The sequence below is a fragment of the Pseudochaenichthys georgianus genome, unplaced genomic scaffold (assembly GCF_902827115.2).
Source record: "Pseudochaenichthys georgianus unplaced genomic scaffold, fPseGeo1.2 scaffold_550_arrow_ctg1, whole genome shotgun sequence".
In the NCBI taxonomy this organism is placed as follows: Eukaryota; Metazoa; Chordata; class Actinopteri; order Perciformes; family Channichthyidae; genus Pseudochaenichthys; species Pseudochaenichthys georgianus.
The window spans coordinates 1,403-23,576 of record NW_027263111.1 but is presented as its reverse complement, the minus strand read 5'-3'; the positions used below and the strand labels follow the sequence as shown (position 1 = coordinate 23,576).

The following is a 22,174-nucleotide window of genomic DNA, read 5'->3' as shown; positions in this document are numbered from 1 at the left end:
GACGTCCATTAATGATGACAGGAGGCACAGCACCCCTCTGTCTGATGGACAGATGTGTTCTTGATGACTTGTATATTTACTTTGATTTATTCACAGTGCGGTATAATGAGACAATAACAGGCTACAGATGCGGACACACACACACACACACACACACACACACACACACACACACACACACACACACACACATATATATATATATATGTATATATTTATATAAATATATACAATTTCAGAATCAAACAGAGCCCTCTCATAATAACGTAACACTATCAGAGACTGCATATATCCCCCCCCCCTCTCTGGTCGCTACAATGAGGAAAATAAATTACGGGCCAAAAGTTTTATTTACAAGTAGCCTATTAAAAGTAAGCAGAGGACACCAAACCAACTGAGACCTGTCTGTCCGCTGCATCTACGCACACACTGTACCACACACACCTACACACTGTACCACACACACACACACACACACACACACACACACACACACACACACACACACACCTACACACTGTACCACACACACGCACATACAGCTCCTAAAACAGGCTACAGCCGTTGTGTATTTTATTATGTGAAGCACTAAATGGTTTTAGAAAAATATGGACTCTTTGTTTGTAGATATCTACTAAACTAAAGCAAATAAAGAGAGTAGGCCTGTTATCACGGGCGTAGGAAGCATCCTGAATGTGGGGGGGGACATGTTTAACGGGGGGTTTGGGGATCCCCACCACGAAAAAATATATAGATTTCCTGTATTCTGGTGCATTTTAACAGGTGGTTTGATACTTTTATGTGGCTATACTAGCATGAGGAAAATGATGGGTACATTTTTGTAATTTCATCCATTAGGAAAGAAAGGAAACATATTTCATTATTAATACTGAGCCGTCTTTGAATTCATAAAAAGCAGTTTAAAATGTCCATTTTTTGTACATTTATATACAACAATAAATATGTGTGAGTGCATTGAGAGATATTGTTGTGGAGAGTCATTTATATATAAATCGCAAAATACATTTGTGAATCCTTCTGTGAGCATTTATTAATATTGAGACTGATCTGACTCCATACAGATGTTAAGTTCACCTAGGAATGGTATCATTGACTTAAATGTTCAAATGCCACTATATGATACCCCTTGACTGAAATGCTTCCTGTTCGATATCCCCACTGATTTCCTTAACATTCTGGGATGAGAGTCCACATCACAATTTACCGTCAAACTGTCATTTCCCTTTCACCACTCACCTCAGCACCGGACCTCTCTCCACTGTCCCTGTGTTCTGCCTCTGACTCGCTCTCAAGCGCCTAGATGTCAAGAGAGGTGGTGAAGTGATCATTATTTATTGAGCAGTATACTCTTTCACATTGAATCATAACAAGTCATACTGAATGTAAATCCAACTGACTCTAAAGTAAGTCCCAGTCTGTGACATTGGACATTTTGAAGACTCAAAGTCCCAAGCAGTAGGTAGAATATTAGCTAGTCTATGTAATGTGCACAGAAAATAAACAGTTAACTGAATACTGGGATGGAAATGGCCTATAAGCACTCAGTAAAACATAAACACACACAACAAGCTTCTGAATGATACGTTGTATAATTAAAACATGCACATTACCATTTTGAGAGAGAGTACCGAAGTTAAAGAACTCAGAAAATAATCTCTCATCGAACTGAGGCTCCAGTAAAACACACTGACTGCGTCTCTACGTGGACATCATGGTGTTTACATGAGCACAGAGAGATCGGGTTATTCATGTTCCCTGTTTACATGATAAATACTAGTAACCTGGCATTTCGATGCCTTTTCTCATCTAAACTATTCACTATTTGTATCTCTCTATCTTGACATAAAGACGAAACTCCTCTCCAGAAGTGAGACGCTTTTGCCGCCGCCGCCGCCATCACTGCTAACTGATTAACTGCTACCAGCTGATGACTTACTTTCCTCTTCTTTAAAAAAAAAATTCTTATGTCCATGTTGTCTGGAGGAGAAAACATATCAAACCAAGAGATCGTCAGCTTTGATTTTCGCTGTATTAAAAATGTCCTAAACACTTGGTGTGTGTGCCTCCGCTACCAGCATCGCTTCATACAACAGATCTGAGCTGTCCAACTATGACAACACTCCTTGAACATTAAAATACAGTGCATTTAGCTGACGCTTTTATCCAAAGCGACTTACAATAAGCACATTCGACCAGGAAGACACAACCTTGAAGAAAACAGAATCATAAAGTACATCAGGTTTCATAGAGCCATGCATAGCGGGGAAAGGACAGAATTAATTGGGTGTCGTCAGCGTAGCAGTGGTATGAAAAACCATGCGGGCTAATGACTGATCCGAGCGAGTTTGTGTACAGGGAGAAGAGGAGGGGACCAAGAACAGAGCCCTGAGGGACCCCTGTAGTTAATGACAAGGGTCGGACTCGGACCCTCTCCAAGTTACCCTGTAGGTGCGGTCTTTGAGGTATGAGGTGAGGAGGGAAAGTGCAGAGCCTGAAACTCCATATTCTTGGAGAGTGCAAAGGAGGATCTGATGGTTCACCGTGTCGAATGCAGCAGACAGGTCAAAAAGGATGATGACAGAGGAGAGGGATGCTGCTTTGGCAGTGTGCAGTTCCTCAGTGACAGCAAGGAGGGCAGTTTCTGTGGAGTGGCCTGCCTTGAAACCAGACTGGTGCGGATCCAGAAGGTTGTTCTGATGGAGATAACAGGAGAGTTGTCTAAAGACAGCGCGTTCAAGTGTTTTAGACAGGAACGGGAGTAGAGAGACAGGCCTGTAGTTTATAACATCAGACGGGTTGAGAGTGGGTTTCTTTAGGAGAGGGTTTACTCTTGCCTCCTTGAGACTGTTTTGGAAAGTGACTAGAAGTTAGAGAAGTGTTGATGAAATGGGTGAGAAACGGTAGAATATCAGGAGCGATAGTCTGAAGGAGGTTTGCATGCGCGCGCTATGTGATAATCTGCCTTGGTACAAAGCAGCAGTGAAAACAGTGGAGAGACCGATTCACGGACTTTCCATATGGTAAAAGTGGGGGGGGTCTAAACTAATCATTTCAAAAAGTGGGGGGGACTTGTCCCACCCTCATATGATGGCTGCGACGCCCATGCCTGTTATACTGAGTGATATATATTATACAAACTGCTCTGCTTTCTGCACGGACCTCACAGCTGTTCTCTCTGTAAACATCGCGTCGCGATGAAAGCAGTTAATAAAATAATATCCAGGGGATGCATGCAGAGCTGTCATTGGCTGAGTTAAATCTGGCCGTGTGTCACGACTCTTTGAAACATCTCTGTTCCCGGAAATGCATCCACGAAGTAGCCGTGGAGGACCGTGGAGGACCCATCAGTGTATCCTCGGTTAGAGCTCCTCCAGAGAGCCTCCTAGACGCTCGAACCTCGGTCCTCGAAGTGCATTTAGAGAAATGAGATGTCCTTCAACATGGCGAGCTAAATTCATTTCCGGGTCACTACCGGAGGACCGAGGAGTCGAGGAGTCGAGGAGTCGAGGAGTCGAGGAGTCGAGGAGGGGGATTTGATGAAATGAGAAAGGGCCCAAGTAACATATTTAATTAAATACATAAACCTGCTGCCTGGAGTCCATTTCCCATTATCTTTTAGGAACTTAAAAACTAAATGAATCCCCAAACTCCTTTCTTATCTTTTATAGTTATACTGATGGACCTCAACACCTTTGCCTGCTATAGGCTAATGTTCAGCCGATCAAGTGACTGACCTCGTGATTGATTGGACGACAAAACAGATGGGATGACTTTCTCCGTCTTCTTCTTGAGACGGCGTCCATCTCAGGAGGAACCGTCCTGCTCCTAATGAACTCTTGTTCGTGTTGTACGGCCCGCTGAACAGCAGCTCAAGCGTCCTTTAAAAGACAGAAGAAGAGTTAAATGTTATCAATTCTAATTCTAGAGCATTATTGTAGCAACAAAACATGTTTTTTTTATATAAATATATAGTGAAGTAACGACCAAAGTTGCTCTCCCTGTGTGTTTGGTAATCCAAGTTCCTGACTGAACCTTATTTTAAATGCAGTTTTTCATGCCTTCATTGCAGTTGTTCTACGGTAAGCTGATTTTACATTAAGTGGTCGAACCAGTATATGCCTTTAAAAGTCTGAGCTTGTAAAACTACTGAGACAACATGGTGCTTATGCACAATTTACTCTAGAGCCCTGAATGCATTACCCACTGTGTGTACAAATAGTTTGTTCAGTTAAACTTACACTCTTGTCAAACCTGTCTTGGGCGTCTAAATCACAAAATACAACATATCAGATTCTTTGTGCACCTGAAAATATTTAGAGAATGATTACAATTTGTTCCCGCCCTATTGTGTTTGGGTAAAAGTATTTTTCATCTAACCAGAGAATTTCCTATGTCATTAACCTTTGGTATTTTGTTATGTAAGTTCTTTACATTTAGTTGTATGTTAGACTTACGTGGAGACATTAGCCTCTGCATTGACGCTGATAGAAAGGGTCTGATTGACAGGGGCGTACAGTTGAGCTTTGTTGGCTGGAGTTGGTGTCAGGAACCTGGGCAGATAGAGTCCCTCTGTGCAGGAGGGCACTGCGGGGTCCACTGGAAAAATAAAGAAACGTTTTTAAGGACGGCAATACCTTTAGGGTCGTCTATGCATCAGTTGTTCCGACACTTTAAAATATCTTGCATACTGTTTGATTGCCATAACCTTTTGTAAAATCTAGACCCATTTGAACTCTTTAAGAACTGATTCCTTTGTTTGTTAAAAGCATACATTGGAAGAATAAAACAAATTCAAACTGTATCCTCGCTAGCTAGCTGTGGAATCATCCAATCGATCATGTTCATCATGACTTTGACAATTTACTCTCAAATAACTGATGATCAACAAGCCCCATGATAAATAACTTCAAGGCAAGGCAAGGAAAGGCAAGTTTATTTATATAGCACTTTTCAACACAAGGCAATTCAAAGTGCTTTACAAAAAAAAAAAAATTAAAGACATTAAGAAAATGGCATTTAAAATCAGTCATTAAAAATAAAAGCTAATAAAATAAACATAAAAAGAAAAAATACATGGATAAAAGTTACAGTGCAGTCTAAGATATGAATAGTTCAATTAAAAGCAGCGACAAAAAGAAAAGTCTTCTTGCTGGATTTAAAAGTAGTCAGAGTTGCAGCGGACCTGCAGGTTTCTGGGAGTTTGTTCCAGATGTTTGGAGCATAATAACTGAACGCTGCTTCTCCATGTTTAGTTCTGACTCTGGGGACAGAAAGCTGACCAGTCCCTGAAGACCTGAGAGATCTGGATGGTTCATAGTTTAGCAGGAGGTCAGTAATGTATTTTGGGCCTAAACCATTCAGTGCTTTATAAACCAGCAGCAGTATTTTGAAATCTATTCTTTGACACACAGGAAGCCAGTGTAAAGACTTCAGAACAGGAGTGATGTGATCCACTTCCTTAGTGTTAGTGAGGACTCGAGCAGCGGCGTTCTGAATCAGCTGCAGCTTTCCAATAGATTTTTTTGTGAGACCTGTGAAGACACCATTGCAGTAGTCCAGTCTACTGAAGATAAAAGCATGGACAAGTTTCTCCAGATCCTGCTGTGACATTAGTCTTTTAATCCTAGATATGTTCTTTAGGTGATAGTAGGCTGATTTAGTAACTGTTTTAATGTGACTGTTGAAACTCACCTAGATTTCTGGCTTTATCTGTTGGTTTGAACATTGCAGACTGAGCTCAGCGCTAACTTTTATACGTTCTGACTTGGCTCCAAAAACCATTACCTCAGTTTTATCTTTGTTTAAGTGGAGAAAGTTCTGACACATCCAGTCATTGATTTGTTCAATGCACTTACTCAGTGTTTGAATTGGAGCATAGTCTCCTGGTGAAATGGTTACGTACATTTGTGTGTCATCTGCATAGCTATGGTAACTTATTTTGTTGTTCTTCATTATCTGAGCCAGTGGTAGCATGTAGACGTTAAAGAGAAGAGGCCCCAAGATGGAGCCTTGAGGTACCCCACATGTCATATTTGTCAACTCAGATGTGTATGTACCTATAGAAACAAAGTTGTTTCTGTCCTTTAAGTAGGATTCAAACCCATTTAGAACTGTTTCCGAAAGTCCCACCCAGTTTTCCAGTCGGTCTAGTAATATGTTGTGGTCAACAGTGTCAAACGCAAGCAAAATAATAACAAATCTTACCTCTTACAGCAAACTGGACAGGTATTTTGCTGATAGCACTGTTGACTGTCAGCCCTCCGTTTTGAGTCAGAGAGATGGTCTGCCTGGGAAAGTCCTCCATCACCATCTGGACAATGTACGGACCTTCGTTTGCGCTGCGGGTGGGGCTGAAGGACAGAATACAGGACTGAAAGAGGACGAAAGGGGACAAGAGGTAAACAAAAGTAACGAAATGCCATTTATTTTACAACGTCATCTTCAAGCATCAGTGACTGTTGCTACTCACTTCTGAGAGGCTGAGAACAGACGACGTTGTGCAGTCGGTACACTCTGACAGGGAGGAGTTTGCGTATCTGCATCTGACCTCATCTCCATCCGGATCAAAGTCCAGCAGGTGAAAATCTCTCCGACAGTTTGAAGGAACTCTGACGGAGAAAAACAATATGTGAAGCACGAGCCATGCAGCCAACCGATCTGCTGTTGCTCAATGTTGTCTCGACAGAGTTAACTATTACATGTCAAAAGACAATGAGGTGATTGTCATTTGGTAGGAAATGGATATTGCATGCAATCTGACCCGCTTGTTGCTCACTGTTAGCTCCAGGAAACCTTTTTTATTTTTATTTAAGCGTGAATCTGAAGTTAAAACCGAGATAAACCAAATGTACACACAATGTGACGTTTTTTCTTCTTTTAAAAGGATGTGTTGTAGAACTGCTGACAAATAGATAGACGAAGAAACCGTGAGGGGGTCACCTCAAGGCTGGCAGGATTGTGGTCTGGGGTGATGTGTTGGCTTGTCTGATGTCCGACCTGTTCCTCAGCTCCACTCCAGTCACAGCTTTCCAAAACATGATGCCATTGTTATTATTTATCCAGGCAGAGCCAGTCAACCTTCATGAGAAAGACACGTTTTTACATGCTGCACAGAACCTGGCACATGTGTACCCATGTCTTGCATAAGCGTTCCTGTAACTTGGAAACTATTCTAATATTAAATATGTTTTAAAATCATTATGACCAGAACAAAAGCAATGATTGGAACAATATTGTTGTGACACCGAGAGCTTTACCTTGGATTAGATTTCATTTAGCTGACACTTTTATTCAAAGCGATTTACAATAATTTACAAAAACCTAAATATGGTGGTGGTTTCTTTCCTTGATGTCTTACTGTTTTACCACCTTTACAACATGCGTTGGCAACGCTAAGTTTCAATATTGTCAAGCCAATAAAGCAGTTTGAATTTGTATAAACCACCACCAATTAAATTGATTTATTAATCAACCTTAATTTTCAGTTTTTGCAATTACCATACTTTTCTTTAAAGGTCTTCAAACATTTTAATTGTGATTGTTTTACCCTTTTTAAAAGTTATGTTTATTATTATGGAACTCACTCTAATTGGAACTGAGAGTTGATGGGAACCCGCAGAGTTATGATTGCCTCACTTTGACACCACTCTCCACTGCTCTCCTGGTCCACCACGTTTAGCACCAGAGAAGTCAGAGTCCCGCAATTTTGAGAAGGGCAGCGCCAGAAGTCTCTCGAAGAACAATCTTGGAAGCTCAGCTTATAGCGAAGGACAACCTGTAGTTATTACAGTGTCCGAGTGTTATTCCAGGGAAAGAAGACATAAAAGGTTTGGAAAATAAGACTTCAAATCTTGTTTTTTTAGATAACATGAATGTCATCACATGGTCCAGGTTCCAGAGACAACAAATATCCTTGCGTATCCATCTCATTTTCTAAGAATAACATTTTCAAAAAATTGCTGTTTTTACTTTTTCAGCTATTATTCATTCACAAACAGTTAGTTATGTGAAGTTATTCTTGTATGTATTGTCACATTTCAACAGATAAATATTGAATTAAAAGAAAACTTTACGTACCGTGAGAGATCCATCTGCATTAGTGTTTTTTGGGTAATAAGTCATTACTGTCCCGTAAAAATGTGTCGACTGGGCGCCGCAGACCAGCAGTAGCAGCAGCAGAGAGACACACATAGTAAAGGTATTACTCTACCACACAATGAGAGTAAATGACTACCAAGACTAAAGCATTTACTTCAAAAGACAGCCCTTCTTCGTCCCTCCCTTCCCCTTTGTGCTTTTTGGATGTATTCCACTCGGAAGGTCTTTTGAGTGAGTAGTAGAACAATAAACCAGGAAACTGCCGGGTATGAGGAAATGTTTGGTGATAGGGTTTATTCCAAAGAAGAGAAGAGATGAATCTGTTCAAGGACTTCAGATGAAAAATAGCCTCTTGGATAACTCTGGCACATTTACAGAAATGTTCATTAATGTGCAAATACAAATTAAAATAAATGTACAGATGGGTGAGTCCAGGTAGAAAGCAATTGTATGAAACAATTAGACTAGATTGACTTAAAGGGTTTTTATGGTAAAGAAAAACTAAAAATTCAGACAACACTCGGGGTCCATTAAACCGTCACAGAGTTTGAGGTAAATAAGAAGAATTCAGGCACTGCTCTTTAAATTGCGCTCCTAATAAATAAAGGGAATTGGATCCAGAAAAAAAAAGTAACGCTTGGATGCAATTTAATAGAATTTGGACGCACCCTTTGCATTAGTATTGGAATGCGGCCCGACCATAACAATGTCACAATGTCACATTTTGGATATAAATGGGAGGATGTTCCGGCGGTAAACTGTTATTGTTAATGTCATTTATATGTCGTAAAGTTAAGTGCAGGTTAGTGTGTGGAAACGTGGAAAAAGGTAAAACATGACACTTGCAAAGATGTTTTTTATGAAAAGAAAATATTCAGTTTTATGTTCAGCTCTCAAACAGAAACATGTATCAAAAGAAACAGAACAAGATGCTGCTCTTTCTAAAAACAAGATTCCTCTTTCCTCTCATTCCAGTCACTTACAAAGCAATAGAGCCCGCCTTCCCAATTCAAATTAATCAGGTCACTTGATTAGTTGCGATTGGTCACAAAATTGATTGGTCACAAAAATTGACAATCAAAAAAACGAAAACCTCAATTACTAATTTATTGTCATAATTACATTATTTACTTACAAATAATACATTTTAACCATACATACTTCATCATCATCATCATTTGACCAATCTCAAACCACATATCAAGACTGAAGGAGAACTGAAACTCAGCTCATGGATTTCATGATACCTTTTCTGTTTATAATGAACTTCTCTTTCCAAAAAATTTTTTAGCAGACAGTGAGAGAGGAATTTGGATCTTCCTCACACATTTGAAGAGCGGTTGCTCTGACGAGGCGTAGAGTCCAGCCTGTCCTCCTACAAAAAACAACCATATAGGTCCATATAGGTCCATATAGGTTGAGCAGCTAAATACGACCCAGAGTTACGTTTGAAAGTGTAGCACCTCTAGTGGTCGTGTAAGAAACAACATGCTCCCGTTGATTGCAAACGCTCCGCTATCCTTTACACAATATTGATTGGTTTAAATTGTGTACGATGCTTTTGTGTTTTTAACATTCGATTCGGAGATACACATTTTTTTTCGGAGTTTAGACACTAGAGTTTCCGAAGACACTACACTACCCAGAATCCCCAGCTATCGTTTGGGACTACAACATCCGCCTTGCTTTACAAACCCCGTGATTAGCCCTCAAGCTCTGTGATTGGATGTTGGAGTGGCAGTGCGACAAGGTTACGCCGAGCGTCAAACAGCTCTTTGAAATGGAATGGAACCACGGCAGACTTTCTAAAACTGGACTTGGACGGGTCCAGCCCCCCCCCCCCCCCCCCCAGAACTACACATGCTGGCTATTGTGTGTTCTATGCCCCCCAAGCTAGCGAGGAACGTTCTCACAACGTTGGCTAACGTTACCTACAGGTTCTAATAAGGTTTTAAAGAAACGTTTTAATCTGATGTTCAAAGAACCTTTTTAGGATGTTTATTTTTTCAAATAATGTTCCTACAAGGTTTAAGGTTAACTAAGACATAACGTTTTAACTGCAACATTCAGAGGATGTTTTGAGGATGTTATTGAGGCCTGAGATGACAGAACATTTATTATAAAATGTTCCTTTAATGTGATATGTTAACAAAGGTGGAACGTTTTACCTCCAACATTCTAAGGATGTGTTTTGGAAGTTGTTAAATATTAAATATGTTGTTTATAAAACGTTCCCTCAATGTTACATGATAACAAATTAAGAACATTCTCCAAGAAACATTCTTAAAATGGAGGTTATTCTTTTTTTATAAAACGTTCCTGTGATGGCAAATATTAGCACGGTCATGGTCAACGTCAGATTGATTTCTAGAGCGCTTTAAAAAACAAACTTGTTGCTTTTGTTTGAAAGGATGTTTTAAAAAAATCTGATGTCACCACATTTTCCTTTTGAGAAAAACAAACAAGCACGTAATTCATGATCAGCTGTAAGCAGATATCGTCTGCGGTGGCATGTGTGAGTTCCCCGCTAGACATGTTTGTTACCATTCATTGTTCTAGGAATGTTTTCAGCGAGACGTTTTATTTTGGTTCCCAGAATGTTCTTCTGAAAGGTAGGATAACGTTCTCTAAAAACATTCTTAACATTTTTGATGATAACTTTCTTAAGAGGTATGAACGCATTGAGACAATGAATAGGACGTATAAAAACGAATTTGCATGCCAATATTCACTCACATGCACTTGAGTGAATATCATAGGTGATGCAGTGTTTGTATTTTACACACATATCGAAAATATCAGAAAATAATCACACTTTTTTCTGACTATATGTTCTAACTGTTAGATAACTATCTGGCCGTGTGTGGTTTGTGAGGGCTGCGTAGAAACAGTGTCCGCTGTTTATGCATATTGGATAAAAATCGTTATTGCACCCTCTAGATTTGAGACCGACATATCGAAGAACGGACCGACTATCACTGCCCTTCCCTGAAACCCCTGTTAGTGTTTGTGTTTGTCTGGCCCTTTCTCATTTCTCTAACTCCCCTCCTCGACTCCTATCCTTGAGACTTAGTCCCGCCCACAGGAGATGCGAACGGAGGAGTCGAGGAGGGGAGCCGAGGAGCCGAGGAGGGGAACCGAGGAGAGAGGAGGGGAAGCAGCAGGCGGTTAGAGAAATGAGAACTCGTCTCCTCTGAGCGGTCATTTTAAAGAGACGTCCATTAATGATGACAGGAGGCACAGCAGCCCTCTGTCTAATGGACAGAACTGTGTTCATGACGACTTATATATTTACTTTCAATTAATTCACAGTGCGGTATAATGAGACAATAACAGGCTACAGTCGGGATATATATATAAACACACACATATATATTTATATAAATATATACAATTTCAGAATCAAACAAGTATGAGAGCACTCTCATAATAACGTAACACTATCAGAGACTAGATATTTTGTTATATAGTTATATTTGATGAAAACATTTAAATATTAAGAGTAGCCTACAAAATAGGGGTCAATGATAGAAATATAGAATAGAAAATATCAAGAAGACACTGTCTCTAATATAAAACAGTTTAGTGCAGGACGTCCAAAGATATTAACAGGAGGATGTGCAAAACAGACAAACTGATAAGGCTGAATTTTACTCAGGTGTAACTAAAGTCTGGTTTAAGGGTTGTTTATATTTCACATCAGAATCTGCAAAGTAACAAAAGTAAATGTAAAAATACCAGGTTAACCTCTGAATTGTAGGAGTAGAACAAAGTAGTACATGCTGCTGTAACACAAACATTTGGGATCAATAAAGTATCTTATCTTATCTTAAGATGATCAATGGCTACTGCCATATTTGCAAAATTTGCGAAACTGCTTTTCCCTCAACAATTTCCTTTTCCGAGCGCCACTCTCAAACTTTTTCTTCTCCGACATTTTCTCCTAAACAACCTTCATCTGTCACTCAATCACTCGCAATTTGAATAAGTCACGTGAAGCATATTCTCATTCTGATTGGCTGTTAAGTGGTGCCCACGGACTGTTACGGAGTCATCTCTAGAATCCATCGATCTGATTGATTAGCGGAGCAAATGATCAAAATACTCAGGAGTGTGTGTGTGTGTGTGTGTGTGTGTGTGTGTGTGTGTGTGTGTGTGTGTGTGTGTGTGTGTGTGTGTGTGTGTGTGTGTGTGTGTGTGTGTGTGTGTGTGTGTGTGTGTGTGTGTGTGTGTGTGTGTGTGTGTGTGTTTGTGTTTGTTTCCCGGGGAAAACACTCACGAGAAACACAGGCTGTTGTTATGCCTGCTGTGACGTCAAGTTACTCCGTTCTCCGCTTGTAATTATGCCGAAGCTTCAAAGTTGTATTTATCATCTGAATTTGCCGAAACAAGTTTAATATTCTGAAAGCCAAGATTTTGTTTATTAGAAATCAGATGAAAACAAACTGTAACGGACCCTGCCGTGTTATTTATGATTACTATACGCCTTACATTCATAATTTCAGCCGGAGGGAGGGGGGCGGCGCTGTGGAAGTGCAGGGTGGCGAGTGAGAGCTGTCATCTTCCCTTTACAAGCTTAAAAAATGTATTTATCGTGTGATTTTGGAAATAAAAGTTTCATATTTTGAAAGCCAAGACTTTGTTTATTTAAAAAAAAAAATGAAATTTTTTTTTTTCTTGGCTCATGATAGGCCCCCGATCTCCGTAGGCCCCTGGGCTTCAGCCCAGGTCAGCCCGTGCATTAAGGCGGCCCTGCTTACTAGGGTCTTGCTTGTTTGAAGCCAATATATCAGCTGTTCTTTTTGTCCTTAGTTTGAATCTTTATGGTCTGTTGCACTTATTGTACGTCGCTTTGGATAAAAGCATCAGCTAACAGGGACAAGTGTACTGACAGCGCAGCGTCATACTTCATTAATGAAAAGTAAACTAATATTAGACAAATATGAACTTTAAACATCCATGACTTAAACATAATCCAGGATACAAGCCACCTGCAAGGTGAATACAGAACAACTGGTTAAAAAATAAATAAACTACCAAGTGTTTGAAAGCGTAACAGTGTTATGATATCACTGGTTTCGTCAACCTAATGTGTTGCTTAAAATAATGCTTCTGCATACAGTATGTGACACTGTGAGTGTTGCATGGCCAGATACGGCTCAGCTGATAATATAGGCTATATTATGATATTATGATGATCTGATTGAATGTGATATGAATGATAAGTGCGACACGTCGGCGTCTTCTCTGCATACAGCAGTTTAAACTATATTTCCTTTATCCTGTAATATAACTTGATAGATTTAAACTCCGCACACTGAGCTCTGATTGGTCAGCAAGCGGTGCTTTCACTGAGTTGATCTCTTTTCGATAGACGCCGGAGGCGGGCAGCGTCAGGTAAAAAAAAGTGATTTAGCCTTCCCAAACCTGAGCCTCACGCGCCGCCTATGGATGCACCCTGTTTTAGCATTGGATCACCGCCCTACTGTCAAACGGATCCAATCGAAAACAGATCCCGCCCATCTCCACCAGCGCGTTCACTCATTGGTCGAGTGTGCTGTCAATCACAGCCGTGACTCAGATCCCAGTCATGTGACAGATGTTTTTGTTGAGTAATGTCAATTAAAGCTTCATTTGATCCATACTGTAAGTGCACTATTCGATGTTATAGACCGAAAATGAGTGCCTTTAATGTTGTAAACTGTAATTGATTAATACAAAATATATTTAAAAAACGGGCCAACTGTCAAACGGTCCAAACAGATCCCGCCCAAACCCACCAGCGCGCTCGCTCATTGGTCGAGCGTGCTGTCAATCACCGCCGTGACTCAGATCCCAGTCATGTGACAGATGTTTTTGTTCGCTTCCTGCCTTCAGTGTTATCGCCTCATCACGTGGATGTCAAAACCCCTGACTGGCTTTTTAAGGTTGAAATAAGGTTAATTTATCTCTACCTTGGGATTCCCCCCCAGGACTGCTGTTGAGGACGGGATGTCGGACGGGGAACGGTCGCCTCTTCTGTCTGATCAACACGACGGGACCAACGGCTTCTCTACCGGGCAGATTGTTCATGGATATCAGAGAAAAACACAGAGTATGTGTCCGCCGAAACCATTCAGACATATTTAAAGTTGTTATAACATCAACATTCAAGGATTTTATTGTTTAATTCAAGCTGGACAATGTCGACAACTTGCAAACAAGCTTGTAAACAAACGTTAGCTAGTGTCAGTTGTGGCTTGCAAGCTAGCTAGCTATTAGCACTAAATCATTACATTACAATACATTGCATTAAACTGCATTTTGTGTTTTGATAATGAACGCACAGTCACAGATAAAGAGGTTTAGCTCAAAGGGAACTCACTTTAGGTGTTGTTATGAAAGTCTGACAACGTGTTAAGGCTGTGAACTGAAGCTATTCAGACATTTAAAGTTTTTATAGAAGGAACATACGAGGACTTTTTATTTTTGTATTCAAGCTGCTGAATGTCGACCACTTGAACACCAATGTTAGCTAGCTAGCTGACCTTAGCACTAAGTCATGCATTTACAGTCACAGATAAAGAGGTTTCACTCATGGAAATTCTCTTTACGATTTGTTTTTACGGTCTGGAAACCTTTTAAGGCTGCCACAATGTAAGGACATGATCCCTAATAGCCTATACAACAGTTGCAATGGTGGAAGTATTCATGCCCTTTTACTTAAGTGAAAGTACCTTAAGTAAAGGAGGAGCACACTGAAAATACTCCACTATAAGTAACACTTCTGCATACTAAAGGTTGCTTTAATACAACATTATTAGTATCACTTCATGTACTAATATTTATATTATATGCTCATTTCTGACGTGGAGCTAATCTGAAGTAAACATTGAATACTGCTTTCTATTCCTCCATCTTGTGACTGTAAATCCCTCTCTTGGATATCAGCGTGTGAAGGACACTGCTCAGGAACTAGTCTCTGTATGTGATAACTCCTTCCCTTCTGGAGAGGATCCCAGATACGTGGATCCTGAGGTTGAAGCTCAAGCCGTTGACGAGTGATATTTTTCTAACAGCGGCGTTCCCCGACTCGGTGGCACCAGATGAGCCCCCGCCCCCGTACTCCCCTCAGGGCAGCCCGGACAGCGGCAGCTCTCCGGTGATCAGCTGCCGGGTGTGTCAGAGCGCCATCTCCGTGGAGGGCAAGACGCACCAGCACGTGGTGAAGTGCAGCATCTGCAACGAGGCCACGGTGAGTCACACACACACACACACACACACACACACACACACACACACACACACACACACACACACGGATCATCAGCGGGGGAACGATCTGTGTTCTCTCACAGAGCAGTAAACATGAGTGCTGCTTGTCCACCTGCTTCCCCAGTGTATCTGTGCTACAGTGAGTATTCAAACACATTGTGAGGCAGACACACATGCCGGATTCGGGTTTTAGAAAGACTGCAGTCAGACGCTCAAACTTCAGTGTCAAGTTTCTGAACCCAGACGTTGGCGGTGTCTCGTATTTCCTGTGTCAGGAAGTCTTCATCACAGAAGGGAACTATTTAAGAACCCAGAAATGGGAAAAGCCTCGAGACAGAAACTGAAAAAGTGCTGTGTGGGACGTTTTCTTACTCCTCCTCCTCCTTCCTCTTTCTTCATCTCGTTTCTCTGCAGCCTATAAAGAACGCTCCGGTTGGGAAGAAGTACGTCCGCTGTCCCTGTAACTGTCTCCTGATCTGCAAAGTCACGTCCCAGAGGATCGCCTGTCCGAGGCCGTACTGGTGAGGAACAGAGATCATTTTCACCTCCTCATATTTGGCTCCGTCTGTGCGGCAGGAAGACAGTCGTCAAACGGCGACACACGGAGACGGCGAAGGGGCTGCGGTGCAAATTAAGTCGGCAGCAATTTCCCAATAAAGATAACCAGACGTATCGAATACCGAAAGGGAACGTGTGTAGCATCCGGCAGGAGAGAGGGGAGACCCTGGGTTTCCCTCAGAATGGTCATACCCCTTTATTACTGAACTAGTGATAACTGAGCATCACCACAAATAGTAACATCTCAAATGTAAATTAAAAGGGGTATTTCTCAACTTGAGCTCGTCTCCATGGTAACCCCCAATCGCTTTATGTGCAGCCATATTATCAGTATTTGTAAAAGCACCGTTCATTGCTAAAAGTCATCTCAAAGTGCTACACGGGGTTTAATATACTTTGAATAAACACAAGGTGTGTGTGTGTGTGTGTGTGTGTGTGTGTGTGTGTGTGTGTGTGTGTGTGTGTGTGTGTGTGTGTGTGTGTGTGTGTGTGTGTGTGTGTGTGTGTGTGTGTGTGTGTGTGTGTGTGTGTGTGTGTGTGTGTGTGTGTGTGTGTGTGTGTGTGTGTGTGTGTGTGTGTGTGTGTGTGTGTGTGTGTGTGTGTGTGTGTGTGTGTGTGTGTGTGTGTGTGTGTGTGTGTGTGTGTGTGTGTGTGTGTGTGTGTGTGTGTGTGTGTGTGTGTGTGTGTGTGTGTGTGTGTGTGTGTTGCGCGGGCGGGCTTTTCTGGTTCTCCTGAGAGTTTGATTGACAGATGGTTCATCCTGTCATAGTGCACCCGCCTTTTTTCAAGCAGTTTGAAATGAAGGCCTCATCAGATGGTTCTGATATGTAAAGCATCAACAAATAAAAGCTTAAGAATCGAGGACTTTCTCCCACTTTCCTGAATATTAAGCAGTTGAAGGTAGAATGTGTCAGGGTTGTCTTAAAGCAACACCAGCTTTTAGTTGTTTATCGTTATTATTATTATTATTATTATTATTATTATTTAGTGTATTTGGGTTTTTTCTGTTCAGTAAACGTGTCATCAACCTGGGACCGGTTCGCATCGGGAGGGAGAGTCCGGAGCCTCGGAACCAGCCCGTCGGCATCAGGATCATCTGTGGACACTGCTCCAACACTTTCCTGGTAACACACACGCACACACACGCACGCACACACACACACACACACACACACACACCATTATAAAGGACAGTGCATATTTAACTTCTCTATAACATCTACAGTTAGTATTTTGAAATCTCACTTCCTGTTTCTTTTCCAGTGGACGGAGTTTTCAGACCGGACTTTGGCCCGATGTCCACACTGCAGAAAAGTGTAAGAGCTTCTATTCCTCTTAAAATACCACCAGAAATGTTTTTTTCTGTTGCCTTGACAACTAATTTATTCACGGTTTTTTATTTCCAGCTCTTCTATTGGTCGGCATTACCCCAGGAGGAGGAGCCTGTTGTGCTTCCTGCTCTTCATTGTCCTCGCCGCCTCCACTGCAGGACTCGTGGTGTGTGTGTGTAGAAGAGACATGAAGAAGAGGGGACACATGTTGATGTAGAGGAGACATGAAGAAGAGGGGACACATGTTGATGTAGAAGAGACATGAAGAAGAGGGGACACATGTTGATGTAGAAGAGACATGAAGAAGAGGGGACACATGTTGATGTATAAGAGACATGAAGAAGAGGGGACACATGTTGATGTAGAAGAGGGGACACATGTTGATGTAGAGGAGACATGAAGAAGAGGGGACACATGTTGATGTAGAGGAGACATGAAGAAGAGGGGACACATGTTGATGTAGAGGAGACATGAAGAAGAGGGGACACATGTTGATGTATAAGAGACATGAAGAAGAGGGGACACATGTTGATGTAGAAGAGACATGAAGAAGAGGGGACACATGTTGATGTAGAAGAGACATGAAGAAGAGGGGACACATGTTGATGTAGAGGAGACATGAAGAAGAGGGGACACATGTTGATGTAGAAGAGACATGAAGAAGAGGGGACACATGTTGATGTAGAAGAGACATGAAGAAGAGGGGACACATGTTGATGTATAAGAGACATGAAGAAGAGGGGACACGTGTTGATGTAGAGGAGACATGGAAAAGAGGGGACACATGTTGATGTAGAGGAGACATGAAGAAGAGGGGACACATGTTGATGTAGAGGAGACATGAAGAAGAGGGGACACATGTTGATGTAGAGGAGACATGAAGAAGAGGGGACACATGTTGATGTATAAGAGACATGAAGAAGAGGGGACACATGTTGATGTAGAGGAGACATGAAGAAGAGGGGACACATGTTGATGTAGAAGAGGGGACACATGTTGATGTAGAAGAGACGAGAAGAAGAGGGGACACATGTTGATGTAGAGGAGACATGAAGAAGAGGGGACACATGTTGATGTAGAGGAGACATGAAGAAGAGGGGACACATGTTGATGTAGAAGAGGGGACACATGTTGATGTAGAAGAGACATGAAGAAGAGGGGACACATGTTGATGTAGAGGAGACATGAAGAAGAGGGGACACATGTTGATGTAGAGGAGACATGAAGAAGAGGGGACACATGTTGATGTATAAGAGACATGAAGAAGAGGGGACACGTGTTGATGTAGAGGAGACATGGAGAAGAGGGGACACATGTTGATGTAGAAGAGGGGACACATGTTGATGTAGAGGAGACATGACGAAGAGGGGACACATGTTGATGTAGAAGAGACATGAAGAAGAGGGGACACATGTTGATGTAGAAGAGACATGAAGAAGAGGGGACACATGTTGATGTAGAAGAGGGGACACATGTTGATGTAGAGGAGACATGAAGAAGAGGGGACACATGTTGATGTAGAGGAGACATGAAGAAGAGGGGACACATGTTGATGTAGAAGAGACATGAAGAAGAGGGGACACATGTTGATGTAGAAGAGACATGAAGAAGAGGGGACACATGTTGATGTATAAGAGACATGAAGAAGAGGGGACACGTGTTGATGTAGAGGAGACATGAAGAAGAGGGGACACATGTTGATGTAGAAGAGACATGAAGAAGAGGGGACACATGTTGATGTAGAAGAGACATGAAGAAGAGGGGACACATGTTGATGTATAAGAGACATGAAGAAGAGGGGACACGTGTTGATGTAGAGGAGACATGGAAAAGAGGGGACACATGTTGATGTAGAGGAGACATGAAGAAGAGGGGACACATGTTGATGTAGAGGAGACATGAAGAAGAGGGGACACATGTTGATGTAGAGGAGACATGAAGAAGAGGGGACACATGTTGATGTATAAGAGACATGAAGAAGAGGGGACACATGTTGATGTAGAGGAGACATGAAGAAGAGGGGACACATGTTGATGTAGAAGAGGGGACACATGTTGATGTAGAAGAGACATGAAGAAGAGGGGACACATGTTGATGTAGAGGAGACATGAAGAAGAGGGGACACATGTTGATGTAGAGGAGACATGAAGAAGAGGGGACACATGTTGATGTAGAGGAGACATGAAGAAGAGGGGACACATGTTGATGTAGAAGAGGGGACACATGTTGATGTAGAGGAGACATGAAGAAGAGGGGACACATGTTGATGTAGAAGAGACATGAAGAAGAGGGGACACATGTTGATGTAGAGGAGACATGAAGAAGAGGGGACACATGTTGATGTAGAGGAGACATGAAGAAGAGGGGACACATGTTGATCTATAGGAGACATGAAGAAGAGGGGACACATGTTGATGTAGAGGAGACATGAAGAAGAGGGGACACATGTTGATGTAGAAGAGACAGGAAGAAGAGGGGACACATGTTGATGTAGAGGAGACATGAAGAAGAGGGGACACATGTTGATGTAGAAGAGACAGGAAGAAGAGGGGACACATGTTGATGTAGAAGAGACAGGAAGAAGAGGGGACACATGTTGATGTAGAGGAGACATGAAGAAGAGGGGACACATGTTGATGTAGAGGAGACATGAAGAAGAGGGGACACATGTTGATGTAGAAGAGACATGAAGAAGAGGGGACACATGTTGATGTAGAAGAGACATGAAGAAGAGGGGACACATGTTGATGTAGAAGAGACATGAAGAAGAGGGGACACATGTTGATGTAGAAGAGACATGAAGAAGAGGGGACACATGCTGATGTAGAAGAGACATGAAGAAGAGGGGACACATGTTGATGTAGAAGAGACATGAAGAAGAGGGGACACATGTTGATGTAGAGGAGACATGGAGAAGAGGGGACACATGTTGATGTAGAAGAGACATGGAGAAGAAAGGACACATGTTGATGTAGAGGAGACATGAAGAAGAGGGGACACATGTTGATGTAGAAGAGACGTGAAGAAGAGGGGACACATGTTGATGTAGAAGAGACAGGAAGAAGAGGGGACACATGTTGATGTAGAAGAGACATGAAGAAGAGGGGACACATGTTGATGTAGAAGAGACATGAAGAAGAGGGGACACATGTTGATGTAGAAGAGACGTGAAGAAGAGGGGACACATGTTGATGTAGAAGAGACAGGAAGAAGAGGGGACACATGTTGATGTAGAAGAGACATGAAGAAGAGGGGACACATGTTGATGTAGAGGAGACATGGAGAAGAGGGGACACATGTTGATGTAGAAGAGACATGGAGAAGAAAGGACACATGTTGATGTAGAGGAGACATGAAGAAGAGGGGACACATGTTGATGTAGAGGAGACATGGAGAAGTGGACTTTGCTCGATAGGTGACCTTTAACGTGTGCGTCTCATCTCGTCCCTCTTCAGGCTGGAACATGGCGTCCCGCTCAGGACTCAAAAGGGATCTACGTCTCCTGGGTTTTTCTGATCCTCCTCGCTCTCCTCACGATGTTCAGAACCGTCTACTGGAAGTGTCTGAAGATCAGCGACCCCATTTCCAACGTCACGTAGAGAGGGGGAGGAAAGGAAGGAAGGAAGGTGAGATGGCTAGTGGAGGAAGAGAGGAAAGGAACAAAGCATAGATGAGACAAGGAGAGAGGAGACGATGCATTCAAGAGAAAATAGTTAAAAGAAAGAAAATGTTTAAATTATTTCGTTCGGTTGTTTCAATTAGACTAATGTTCACGACAATGTCATTTAAACATGACATGCCCAAATTATAATGAGATAATGGAGAGATAGGATTCGTGTGGCTAGGTCTCAGTGAAGGAGGGGTTTTAGTTAATGTTAAGTTCTATAATCATTTCCAAATATTTATGCTAATCAATAAGAAGGAAGAAACAAGATGGACTTATTTTTGTAAAGAAATGAAGTCCAATCTTTTGACTTTTGTTGTTATCTCTGTAATAGAAACGAACAAAAATACATATGTAAATTCCTTCAGAAATACATTTATATTCGCATTTAAATTCAAATTGGATCTGATTTTCTTCGGGATCAGAAAATGAAACGCGGGATAATTTAAACCACGTGTTTTTTTTTTGGGGCATTGTTTGTTAGGTAACGCGCATTCTATTATGTCGGATATACAATGAATTAATGTTGGGACATTTATAAGGCATTCATTCAGGATTAAGTGGCATTATTTTTCATTAATCATCTCGCATATTCATTTTGGGGCATTTAATTATTTATTTCTTTGCTTGAAAATGATTCGAAACGAGTCAAATATAAGATCTAATATCCCTCTAAATGCTTTTGAACTATTAACCACACACAGGGAAGGATCTATTTACTCGTCTCTCTGTGTGTCTCCTCTGTAAAAGTGTAAATAAATATATATTCAGGTGTTGATTATTATGGTCTGCAAAGAATGATACAGCTGTGGCGCCCCCTCGTGGCTGAGTGGTGTAAGTACCTGCTGACTGTGAAACCTGTTGCACTACATCGTTCTGATAAATACTACTGTATGCTTTTGTCCGTATTGTTCCGGTGGATGGATTTTTGTATATTGTGAAACAAAGAAGGAATACTTTTAACAACGTGCTCTGACTCAAATGTGTCTTATTTTCAGATATAAATAGACAGGTTTTTGTTGTTGTCCATTATTACTGAATATTTTGTGATTTGGAAAGATATTAGCAATATAAAAGTAAATATTTGTATTTATAGGGGCCTCCATTGGTCACGTTGTTGGCCCCTGACGTCAAAAGCGTCCGGCCTGAAATGTACAAATTGTACAAAAGCTGCACAACTTAGTAATATATAATTATAGTAATAATAACAACATTTGCTTGGTAACAATTACTCTATTTAAGAACAGAA

General features: G+C 41.4%; 1 protein-coding gene across 1 annotated transcript; it reads left to right on the top strand.

Moving 5' to 3' along the window:
• Window positions 1-13,968: 13,968 nt before the first annotated feature.
• Window positions 13,969-21,895, top strand: LOC117443174 (type I phosphatidylinositol 4,5-bisphosphate 4-phosphatase-B-like). Its single transcript, XM_034079125.2, has 7 exons — window positions 13,969-14,212; window positions 15,177-15,352; window positions 15,787-15,893; window positions 16,943-17,054; window positions 17,194-17,246; window positions 17,337-17,427; window positions 20,717-21,895. Exons 1-7 carry the CDS (start codon window positions 14,110-14,112, stop codon window positions 20,858-20,860), a joined length of 786 nt encoding a protein of 261 aa, XP_033935016.1. The 5' UTR covers window positions 13,969-14,109; the 3' UTR covers window positions 20,861-21,895.
• Window positions 21,896-22,174: the final 279 nt, after the last annotated feature.